The sequence below is a fragment of the Schistocerca serialis genome, chromosome 5 (assembly GCF_023864345.2).
Source record: "Schistocerca serialis cubense isolate TAMUIC-IGC-003099 chromosome 5, iqSchSeri2.2, whole genome shotgun sequence".
Taxonomy (NCBI): domain Eukaryota; kingdom Metazoa; phylum Arthropoda; class Insecta; order Orthoptera; family Acrididae; genus Schistocerca; species Schistocerca serialis.
In genome coordinates, this window is record NC_064642.1 from 62,392,978 (window position 1) to 62,405,976 (window position 12,999).

Sequence of the window (12,999 nt, forward strand, 5' to 3'; positions counted from 1 at the left end):
CTCGTGGCACTGTCGCAACACTTTTCCCCCCTTGAAAAAAAAAAACACTCACTTCCTTGGAGGCACGGACAGTGCGGAGACATCCATGGCCTCTTGGGAGGCCCCAAGAAGATCCCGCGGAGAAACACGAGAGTATGGTCGAAAATGTCCAGGACGGAAGCTTGCGCGTGGAACGCGCCTCCTGGACGAGATGATGGGGGAAAACTCCGGAGCAGCGTCCATAGGTGTCGTGGACCTGGGGGTGTGCCCCAGCGAGATGGGTCCCGGAGAAGGCGGCGTCGCGACTGGGGACGGTTCCGGCGTACTCGGAAGCAGTAGCGACGTCGGCTGCAGCAACACGCCTGGAAGATTGGCAGCAGCGACAGGACTGGCTTTTCGGGCTGGTGGAGACGAAAGAAGGGGCGGTGGCACCAGCGTGGCCACCACTCGTGGGCGCATCTGGTCGTAATGGCGAACAACCATGCTGTCGTCTGTACGTATTTCACAAAGCTGGCGGCCGCGAAGAGCCTGGACCACCCCTGGAATCCATTTAGGGCGAGATCCATATCCCCCGTGCCCACACGTCGGCGCCCACCGGGTATTTTCCCGCACTAGGGGACAGTACCAGGCCTGACAGGGTGAAGCAGGTGCAGTAGAGTGCGCGGTTGGTGGCCATGCAAGAGTTCAGCAGGGCTGCGATCACCCAGAGGCGTGAAGCGATAAGAACTCAGAAATTGCAACAGAGCGTCATCTGTGGAATAATCACTAAGGAATTTTTTCATCTGGCTTTTGAAAGTGCGGACAAGGCGCTCAACCTCCCCATTCGATTGCGGATGGAAGGGCGGTGCTGTAACATAATGAATCCCTTGTCCAGTACAAAAATCACAGAAGGCCTGCGAAGAGAACTGAGGGCCATTGTCCGTGACAATCGTGGATGGAAGACCTTCTAGCGCAAAGATTTTGGACAAACCCAGCGTCGTCGCCGCAGTGGTGGGCGATGGACATCGAACAACAAACGGAAACTTCGAGAAGGCGTCAATCAACAGTAGCCAATAAGTGCCGAGGAAGGGGCCGGCAAAGTCAGCGTGCACCGTTCCCATGGCTGCGCCGGATCAGGCCACGGAGAGGGCATAGTACGAGGTGCAGCCAGTTGTTGAGCACACTGACCACACGCAGCGACCATGTGGGCGATGTCCAAATCAATACCGGGCCAATAAACGTGCCTGCGGGCCAGGGACTTAGTCCGAGAAATCCCCCAATGGTCTTCATGCAATAGTTTGAGAACATCTTTGCGAAGAGAGGCTGGCACCACGACCCGTGGAGAGCCATCCGTGGCCAGAAGAACAACACCTTCACGAACAGACAGACGAAGGCGCAAGGCATGGTAGTTGCGAAGGGGATCCGATGCCCGGGCCTTGGTCTTGTCCGGCCAACCCCGTTGAACAAAACCGATCACCTGACGCAGGACCGGGTCCCGCGCAGTAGCCGACGCGACCTGCGAACCTGTAAGGGGAAAACCCTCGACTGCACGACGTTCTTCCTCATCAATGTGGAAACAGAGTAGTTCATCTCGATCGAAAACCGGGTCGGGGCCCATCGGCAAACGTGACAACACGTCAGCATTGGCGTGCTGGGCCATGGGGCAATAGTGAATCTCATAGTGAAAACGAGACAAGTATAAGGCCCAACGTTGCAGGCGGTGAGCTGCCTTATCCGGAAGCGACGCCGAGGGGCTGAACAGAGAGACCAGCGGCTTGTGGTCGGTGATGAGGTGAAACTTAGAACCATACAAAAAAACGCTGAACTTTTTTATAGCATAAATGATAGCGAGCGCCGCCTTTTCGATTTGATAGTAACGCCGTTGGGCATCGTTGAGGGTCTTGGTAGCGTAGGCGATGGGTCGTTCCGACCCATCCGCATACCGATGGGTGAGAACAGCCCCTAGGCCATACTGTGACGCGTCAGTCACCAGAACCAAGTGCTGACCCGGACGGAATGTGGCAAGACAAGGCGCCGACTGCAAATGAGCCTTCAGGCGGACAAAAGCCTGCTCACACTCGTCGGACCAGCAGAAAGGAACGTTTTTGCGTAACAGCTGATGCAGAGGATGAGCCACCGCCGCCGCGGAGGGAATGAATTTGTGATAATAAGCAATATTGCCTAGAAACGGCTGAAGTTCTTTGACCGTAGACGGCCGGGGTAGAGCGGTAATGGCCGCAACGTGCTGTCGTAGAGGACGTATCCCCTCACGGGACAAGTGGAAACCAAGATAAACAATGGAGGGTTGGAAGAACTGTGACTTGTCCAGATTGCACTTCAACCCAGCCGAATGCAGAACCCGCAAATTGCGAAGGTGCTCCTCACTGGAGGCCCCCGTGACAACAATGTCATCCAGGTAGTTGATGCAGCTGGGAACGGAAGCCGTGAGCTGTTCCAAAAACTGCTGAAAAATGGCCGGCGCGCTAGCGACGCAAATGGTAACCGCTGGTACTGATACAACCCACAAGGAGTGTTGATGACGAGAAATTCCTTGGAAGAAGCATCCAACGGCAACTGATGATACGCCTCCGATAAGTCAAGTTTGGAAAAGAACTGGCCCCCAGCGAGCTTGGTAAATAACTCCTCAGGACGGGGATGAGGATAAGTGTCAATGAGGCTCTGAGCATTGACAGTGGCTTTAAAATCACCACACAATCGCAGACTCCCATTTGGTTTAGAAACCACCACGATTGGCGATGCCCATTCGCTGGAGGTAACAGGAAGGAGAATCCCCGAAGCTGTTAACCTGTCTATCTCAGCCTTGACAGGTTCACGCAACACCATCGGAATAGGGCGTGCCCGGAAAAACTTAGGGCGAGCCGTAGGCTTAAGAGTAATGTGGGCTTCAAAATCCTTGGCACGACCCAGACCAGCAGAAAACATGGACGAGAATTCAGAACACAATCCATCCAGCTGTTGATACGGAATATCCTCAGATATGAGGTACACATCATCATCAATGGAGAACCCGAACAACTGGAAAGCATCATAACCGAACAGGTTTTCAGTGCCAGCATGATCCACCACATAAAGCGTGAGGGTCCGAACAACAGACTTGTAGGCAGTGGAAGCATCAAACTGGCCAACGATAGGAATTTTCTGCTTATTATAAGTTCTCAGATTTCGCGTAACTGGAGACAAGGGAGGGGAGCCCAACTCCAAATACGTGCGAGAATTAATGAGAGTTACTGCAGAGCCAGTGTCCACTTGCATGCGAATGTCTTTATCCAGAACATGAACAGTAACAAACAACTTATTTGTTTGAGAAAGCACACAGTTAACATCCATGTCCGATGCCTCGTCCTCGTCCACAGGGACTTTAGGGGACTGACACACAGAAGCAATGTGGCCTTTTTTCCTACATGAATTACATGTGGCCCAACGTTTTGGACACGCGGCCCTGTCATGCTGTACGAAACAACGTGGACAAGAAGGAAGTGCGGAACGAACCTGCTTCTGTGGTTGCTATTTTCACTGCGAGCGTGGCGGCCCAACGCGACGTTGTTGACGCGAGTGAACCGCCGCCACATCGTCGTTCCCCTGTGAAACAGGCAAATTGTCCGTGTCGAAAGTGGTCTGTACAGCGCCTACATCACACCACGCGTCTATTTGCGCACCAGCAACGTGAGACACTTCAAAAGATTGAGCGATGCTTAGAACTTCTGACAACGACGGGTTTGGCAGTTGTAAGGCACGTTGCCGAACTTCTTTATCAGCAGCAAGCCGGAGAATAGCATCCCTAACCATTGAATCAGCATAAGACTCATGATGAGTGTCCGTGACAAACTGACATTTCCTACTCAGACCGTGTAGTTCCGCCGCCCAAGCTCGGTAGGATTGATGGGGCTGTTTACGACACCGGTAGAACGACACGCGGGCGGCAACGACATGGGTGTTTTTTCGGTAATAGTTAGACAATAAATCACACATTTCTTGGAAGGACAGAGAGGCTGGTTCCCGCAGAGGAGCTAACTGAGATAGCAGCTGATAGATCCGTGGGGAAATCCAAGATAGAAATAACGACTTACACATAGGAGCGTCGACAACGCCGAAAGCCAAGAAGTGTTGCCGCAAACGCTTCTCATAATCCTCCCAGTCTTCAGCGGCCTCGTCGTAAGGAGGGAACGGAGGCGGAGAAGAGGAAGACAGACGATGAGTAAGCGACGTCGACAACGCCTGAATAGCAGCCGTCAGCTGTGTTTGTTGCGCCTGAATAGCAGCCGTCAGCTGTGTTTGTTGGTCAACGAGCGCTTGCAGAAGCTGTTCCATGTCTGCCCCGACACGAACACACAATTCCACAACACAGGAAAAAAATATCCGACCTCGTCGCCAAAAAGTGTTATAACCTTTAATCCTAATAAATTGCGTGGATATACAACGTAGAGCAGTAGTGAGTTACATGCTTCCAACTCCGAATCTGTCACTCCACTGCCGTGCCGTGACATGCGGCCAGCGCCGTTCATAGCCAGGTGGCGCTCTCGCGCTCGGCCGAGTTGCGGAGCGCCTCTATCGCCGTGTTCGCGTACTGACGTAGCGGCACTTTTAAATCTCGTGGTACTGTCACAACAAGATACAAGAACAGATGTCATTAGCCATAATAATTCCTGTCGCCTAAATATGCACAAAAATACGTACTTTCATTCCATGCTGCATCAAATTATCTATTGTAATTTCTTTAGAAATCTGTGAAATAGAGGAAGAATTGGGAGTTTTGCACAGGGAGCTTAAAATAATGGTTTTAAATGGCAAATAATACAATGTATGCAGATAAATTAAAGAAAAGCAGAGCAAGAACCGAACAGAAACTACCATGACTAAAGACAGGTTATAATAATGAAATTAAATATGTCTCGGTGTCATATATTGTTAAAATCTTGGATAAAACTGTGTGGTAAAAATAAATAAATAAATAAATAAATAAAAATAAAGGAGCATACTCAGATTCATGTGTCACACAAACAGCAAAGTTGACCCCTTGTCAAGGCCTGGCATTTATAAAATGAATTGTGATAGTTTCCAGAAATTTTATACAGGTCAGACAGGATAGAATTTTGGCACTAGATACAAAGAACACTCCACGTTGACTGACAGCAGTAATTCTTCAACGGCAACACATTCAAAAGAGACTGGCAACACTATTTCAGAGGCCACCAAGCCCGTACAGTTCTACATGAAAGCAGGAAAGGAAGGATTATGGAGGAGATAGAAATTTACCGTCATACTAAAAGGGAGAATTAGTTGGGCAGTGGTGACTGTCTGTCAGTACATCTTTGAAAAACTTTTTACTGGCAGATAGCCAGTGGCAAATTAATACGGCATTAGGTACGAGTAATATGGCAAGTTATGGTTTTATATATATACACACACGTGCCACCGTGGCAGTAGTTATTTTAAAATGTTAACATACATAGAATGTAGGTCGCATGTGGTGTTTAAGAATGTATGAGTATTCACTGGAATGTGACTAACAGTCAAAATCAGCTGATAGTGATTCAGATAACTGCCCTTCAATAAATTTGTAGCTTCGTGTTAAAGAAGAATACTCTTTTTTATGTACTTCTTAATGAGTTGAAGCTTTTTTATTTTCAATTTTCAGGGTCTTTTTTATTATTTTTTGTGACATGCCAGTTTATTAGAGCTGGAAGAAATGTTGGTAATACCAAATTTGCCACGTTCATCTTTGAAATAAATAATTTCTGCCTCGTATAATTTAGTCTATAGTTTATATAGTTTCTTTTCTTTTTATTTTTTCTTCAAGTACTCTGGTGCCACTGTAGTATAAATTAATGTACATACTAGCCACACAGATGATTGAGAGATTGATGAATGTATGATGGGATAAAAGAAACTGTTGACCTAATTAAGAGCATCAAAAGTTTAAATATGGAAGGTGACTGAAAATTGATGGTATTAAAACAAACAGAAGGAAAAAGAGCAGGAGAGCAGGAATTGGGGAAAAGGAATTTAAGAGGCAGCCACCTCATAGAATTTTGCAAAGAGCCTAATTTAAACCTTGCTAACACTTGTTTAACAACCATCAAAGAAAGTTTTATACCTGGAAGAGACATAGAGACTCCAGAATGTTTCAGATAGATTGTTGAGTTGTGTATGAAAAGTAATGAGACTGACAACATCTGAGCGATCTGGCAATACTTCGTTGTTCTACTTGTGTAGAGTGGTGTGCTCATCCCTTCCAGATGCTCAGTCCGAGTTCCAGCTCCCTGCAACCACATGATTTTTGGCAGCATCATCAGTGAGATTGTGTTTTTGTTTTGTATTATGAAAAGGAACAGTAGAATTTAGAAAAATGCTATGCCATCATGTTTTGCGTTAAACTTGGCGAATTCACGAATGTGACCTTTCAAAAGTTGAAACAGGCCTGTGGGGAATACTCCTCATCAAGAATACAAGTTCTTTGCTGCCACAAATCATTTTCGAAAGGCTGAGAACACGTTGAAGGTAAACCTCGCGTAGGGAGACCTTCTATTTAAAAAAAAAAAAAATAAAATAAAATAAAAAAAATAAATAAAAAAAAAAGAGATGTTGAACATGTGCATGCGCTTGTGAGAGCACACCAATGTTTAACGAGAAGGATAATGGGTGACATCAGATTTTGACCAAAGTTTTGCACATGCAAAAGCTTTGTGCCAAAAAGGTGCCAAAGAACTTCACAACTGAGCAGAAGGACAATTGCGAAAATGTGTGCGTTGATCATCGTGAGAGGATTGTCAGTGACCACAAATGGCAAATGGTTCAGTCTTGTGATCACGGTGATCAGTCCTGGATTTTTTAGTACAATCTTGGCACAAAGCACCAAAGTGAGGAGTGGCACACTGTGACATCTGCTCGAGTGAAAAAAGTTCAAATAATCAAATCAAAGATCAGAGCAATGCTGATTTGCTTTTTTGACAGTAGGGGTAACATGCCTAAAGAATTTGTTCCTCTAGAACAAACTGTCAACCAAGTGTTTTACAAAGATGTCCTTAAAAAACTCGAAAAAGGGGTGAATAACGAGAGAGCAGATATTGCAGACAAGTGTATGCTGCACCATGACAATGCCCCATGTCACATGGCCTCTTTCACTGTGGAATTTTTGACCTCAAAAGGCATTCCTATTGTCCCACAACCCCCTGAGTCCTTGGGACTTTTTTCTTTTCCCAAAACTGTCTTAAAAGGACATCATTTTGAAACTCTGGAGAACATTCAAAAAATGTGACCGACATGTTAAAGGTCTACCATTTAAAGCCTTTCAGCACTGCTACCAAGACTGGGAACAATGATTCCGCTAGTGTTAGCTGCCAAAGGGAACTGCTTTGAAGGGGAAAGTATTGTTATTTGAAAAAAATAAAAACTTTGGTACATAAAAAATCACTTGTCACTTTTCTCACACCTTTGTGTATTGGTAAGATAGTGATTCTGAAACCAGAATTCAAATGGCAAAACATTTCCAGGTGCAGGTATGAACTCTGACCATATTTTATTGTTTATGAACTGCAGATTAAAGATGAAGGAACTTCAGAAATTAAGGGAATGAGACCTGGATAAAATGGGAGAACTATAAGTTGGTTAGAGTTCCAGATGGAGCGAGTGGTAATGATTTACTGAAATAGGGGAGGTCAATAAATAGAACATGAATGGGTAGCTTCAAGAGATGAAACAGTGAAGCCAGCAGACAGTCAAGAAGGCAGACAGATAAGGCCGAGAAGAAGTTCTTGGATAACATACATAATATTGAATTTATTTACAAAAGAAGGAAGTATAAAATTACAGCAGATGATGCAGGCAAAATGGAATACAGATGCCTGAAAAAACAAGAATGAGAGAAAATGCAAAATGGCAAAGTTGGATTGGCTAGAGGAGAAATGTAAAGCTGTAGAAATGTGCAAGACTATGGGAAAGGTAGATGTCAGTATTACTTAAGAATGTCTTTACTATTGCTGTCCTCTTCAATAATCTGTGCATAGGAGCTCTGGCTTTCATTAAATCCATCATTTCTTTTATCTTGAATGTACACTTCTTGCTTTAAATTGGTATATAATGCATTATTATATTGTACTTATTATGGACACCTTACTAGAGCTAATCATTAATGTTTGATCATGAAAGTAGAAATGTAGTATAACTTCTACAGATCATTTAAAACTGCATGTTTATTTCAGATACCAAACTTTTGGTGCCCTACAAGTTTGGCAACACCAGAGAAGACGTGTGATTTCATACTACCAACAGCATCAAAGTCATTTAATTTTGTAAATAGTGCAGGTCTACGCTATGAAGCTATGGAAGTTCGCCGTTGCTTGAGGGAAGGTAAGATGAGTTTCAGAAGCTACGTTTGAAAATTTGTAATATTCTAGTGCATTTAAAATACACATTTTTAGATATTCTGTTTTGAAATTTTGTAACTGTCGTGTGCATTTAAGATACTTCTAGAGCTAAAGACATATTTTGTTTGTGTATACTCTTGTCACAAGATTTTTAGATTTGTTCACATCTGTCATATTGTTAGCATAGAGTATCAGTGAACACATTAAACTTGATGAAAGAGGTTAACTAGCATATGCTCACATATATTATTTTTCAGCTAGACCAGTTTCTACTATATGTCGTTCTCAATAGACTATGAAATTTCTTAGCCAATGGCTACATGAGTATGTAGTAGGATCATACATCCCCTCACATTTCCTATTACATGCTGATGCAGCTGTTGGCCAAGTAGGGATGTGGATTATTGAAAATGACGTAAGAGTAGAAGCTAGTGAGGCCAAAAGCAGTATATGTGAGTTGACTGTTAACATTTGTAGTCAGCATTTTTAGACATCAAGAAATACGTTTCCCATGTGCATGCCTGTCACAATATTTTGTGTAAAGTTTTCCATCTCACTTAACACTTAATATGAATATTTTACCAGTGGTGGGGTTCACATGTTACGTAGGCCAGTAGGATCAGGAAGCAGGGTAAATAAATACGATGAAGTACATCATCGAGCTTAAGATATGGTGGCTGGACAGACAATGGAAGAAGTAAAAGTTATATGTAACAATATAATGAAAAGGATAGTTGCTACTCACCATATAGCAGATACGCTGAGTCGCAGAAAGGCATGACAAAAAGACTGTGGGGAAGTTAGCTTTCAAACACACACATGCAAATGCAAGTCCCACACAGTTTTGTGTGTGTGTGTGTGTTTGTGTGTGTGTGCTGCATATTGAGCAACAATTATACCTTTCATTATATTGTTATAAGCATGTGTGCTATTGCAACATAGAATGGCAGTTCTGTGAGAGTTTCCATTGTGGAATAATGTTATCTGTAAGTTAGCTGTTTGACACACACCAATTTCAGATTGAGCTGGAAATAGTTACCAGTTATGACATTGTATAAGAAGTATCACGAGCAAAAGTTTTGACAGTTTGGTTTACTATCTTATTTCCACCATCATAGACATCTAAACAAAAGAAATTTTTATTACAGTGGTAAGGAGAAAATGTGGTATGTTACAGGAGAGTGTTGAAGGTCAGATGGATTGAGTGAGGAATTACACATCTTGAATTAATAAATGAGAAAAATTACCAGTTGAGAGAATGAATTGTTGGACACAAGACTCTTTGTTTAGAATTGTGGCTAATGAGATGGTGGAAGGAAAGGAGTTCTAGATTTGAGGCAGATCATTGAGCATCTAAGGCATGGTAATCATGCTAAAATGAAGAGACTATCTGGCAAGTGACAGGAATGGAGAACTTCATCGAATAAACCTAATGGTTGATGCCTGAAACAACAGTGCTTTCTCTAGGTACAGACTGGTTTGGCTCCTGTTCATGTGCAACTGAAAACTGCCTTCAGTTTGGTCAAACAGCTGGAAACATACTGATCAGTGTGTTGGTTGGAATATCTGAGGTACAAACCTTCTGTCGCTCACACCAACACCTTCATCTCCAGAAATGGTAGATTTGCAGAGTACTTGCCTACTTGAGTGTACATTACATATGAATATCAGGTCTATGTAACGTGCAGAAAAGTCATTTTGGAGGAGGGGACTGCTTTGTTATTTATCTTCATCACCCACAAGCACTATCTGAAACTGGCAACGTACGTGAGCCATTGTGATTCCACTTTTGCTGTTGTAAATTGTCCAACTTATTGTACTAACTAAAAGTAGGTGCACAGGTATAGAGGTAAGGGCTGTAAATACATGGGATAAGAAGACAACTTACACTCAACATGTGTGCCAAAGAAACTCGTGGGAGAAGCACTTTCAGTTTGTATTACAGACAGAGTGGAACTAATAATAAGTTGTGGTTCTCCTTGGAGCAAAAGGTGCCTTTTGTCCAAGTTCTCTTTCAGATTATTGACAAAGAAGATCCAGATGGCCAACCTCGATCCTAATGTGTATACAGCATCATTCACCATAAGTGCCAGAATATTTCGAATTTTATAAAGGAATGGTGGAACATATAGTAGTTACTACAAAAGTTACCTAAAGCCTGAAATAAACTGCTGTGTGATTTTTGTGACATATTTAAATGTTTACTAATGGGACTTGTTACACAGAATGTGTGGTAAATAGGAATGACTTTGCATGTAAAGTCATTTGAACATGACAAGATGTTATTACAGATAGATTGAAAGTTATGGGCAGACTCGACAAAGTACCAAACTCATATGAAAAAGCGATTGAAGGCTTTATAGGAAACCAAGACCAAACCATAGTAATTAAAGAAATCCATAGTCTCCATTAGTTCAATGAGAAAAGTGCAGCTTTAAAACAAAAGTTCTGTGAAATCATTGTGACGGCTTTACGAAAAAATTATGTTGCATATGAAGTTTAGAAAACATTCATTTTTAAAAGCAATGGGAAATTAAAACCCATGTCCCTCTTGTGGCCAGGATTTGGTGGACATAAAAGGAAGAAGCTCCTATGTGGACAAATAACACTATACACTTTATTAGGAATAGCATAAATAAAGGTACTTTCATAACCACACAGCCTGCCATAGAATTAATCATTGAAAAACACAAAGAACTTCTGAATGTAGTGTGCACTGCTTCAGTCTGATAGTTTTGCTAATCAATGACACTTCTAAATTGGGCATCAATCGTGAATCACAGTTATAGTCTATGTACAGACATGCCACAAGCTGGATTTCTGTCCAGTATTCACAATTTTTCTACAATAGTTTGATACTGAATTCGAAGGCAGCAGTCTACAAACCTGTGATCAATGAGGGACAGGTTCTCGGTTGCCCAGCTGGCCGCTCTGGAGGATAGCAAAGGCATAGTGGTCCCATATCGGCTGTTGGACTGCATCCTGTATCTGCTGCTGAAACTGTCTAGTTGGTGGCTGGGGCCAAACTGGCTGGCTGTGGCCTTAGGTTGACATAAATACCATAGAGGCAGCGGAACGTGGCACAGCCTACTTGCAGGCACATGACCTGGCGGACACAAGTACTGTTGAGATAGTCGCATCTCCTACTGGTGACAGCAATGCCACCTGTGGGCAACGCTGACATCACTGGTCACAGTGACTGGCAGTGAGCTGTTTGGTTCTCAATGATGGGGCACCAGGAGGCTTATGCTGTCGCTGTTAGCAACTGGACTGTTGTATTCGTTCCTCAGTGACACAGTGTCAACAGGCCCATGATTCAGCAGCCAACAGAAATGGTCTGTATTGTTGGTGGACTTGATATCTGGATACAGCACATGTACCTTATCACAAGGTATCCTGCAATGGGAGGTGAAATATTAAGCAGAAAGTATTGCTGTTTCCTTGGCCTAAGTCTCAAAGTTGTTTCATCTTCAAGGAAGTTAACATTGCCCATGAATGTCTGCATAGTATGGTTAATTTGGTTTCTCAAATGTTCCTTGACACAGGAAAAGAATGCTGCTTTCAGTCAGTTGTTGATGCTGACACTGTAACTTGGCAGAATTCCAGTCGTACATAGAATTCTCATATGAACTAGTGTCATTTTAATGGTAATGTACTGAGCTACCTCATGAAGAGAAACATTTCAGTTGGTTGTTATTATGGGTGTAGTTGTTTTTGGACACATTTCTTGGAAAGGAACACAAGGAATTTTGCTGAGTGAAAAAAAAAGTGGCAGATAAAATATTAGTGTTTCTGCAAGCTGAGTCAGTGAAGTGTATAGTGCCGTATATCCTCGACTGTGCGGACAGCATACACGAGGAGTACAATGATAACGATACAAGCTTAACAAGTGAAAGTAATTTTGAAACAGGTGTCAAGCCTTGCAGTTCATCATTGTCTGACAGGGAGCCACAAGTCCCGTCTCCGGTGACGGGAGCAGATGTGAAACATAATTATGTACATGGAAGATCATATGCAACATAGAAAAAACAATTATGAACAGATTTAAAATAAGTCCACAGCAATATGAGTCACAAAGAGTGGCATCCGGTATATTATGTTCCCTCCCTTTCATCCGCGGTCCAATAGAGGCGGAATGTCGTTGGTACGTACATTCAAAACCCAGATGAAAAAGTATATCACTCTATCTTTTCCCAAAGAAACCCTCAATAGATCCTTTAAGCTCATAAAGGTTCACTCCAGTCAGAAACCATTGCCCACTGAAGCTGCTTCACAGCCACCCCGTACATTGTTTCATCTGCTCTGGCCAACACCCATCTACCAACCTGCACCTGCCCCTGAGCAATTCCATCTATGCTCTGTCATCTGGGCCTGTGGGTTTGGCAGGTGATACCAGCAGTCATCCATCGCTGCCAGGCCACTGCCTCTGCATCGTGTGCACGTCCAATGACTCATTGTCATGACACTATGACTAGCTCTTTCCTTAAGTGACCGACTGGAGAACCCTCCACCGATGCGGCTGCCCCCACCACCTGCGCCTGCCCCCATGATGTGGGTTGCACCCCCTACGTTTCTGGTGCTGTCTTCCCCCTGGGTGCCTTGGGTGGGTGGAGAAGTCAGTGCTGGGCCGCCTCCATCTCCACAGCCTGTCACTACT

General features: G+C 43.7%; 1 protein-coding gene across 1 annotated transcript in view; it reads left to right on the top strand.

Moving 5' to 3' along the window:
- The window catches only part of LOC126481549 (trans-1,2-dihydrobenzene-1,2-diol dehydrogenase-like), a 104,418-nt gene that overhangs the window by 75,757 nt on the left and 15,662 nt on the right, over window positions 1-12,999 (top strand). The window contains exon 5 of the mRNA XM_050105384.1: window positions 8,178-8,325. Within this exon, the coding sequence (XP_049961341.1) occupies window positions 8,178-8,325 (148 nt within the window). The remainder of the gene's footprint in view (window positions 1-8,177; window positions 8,326-12,999) is intronic.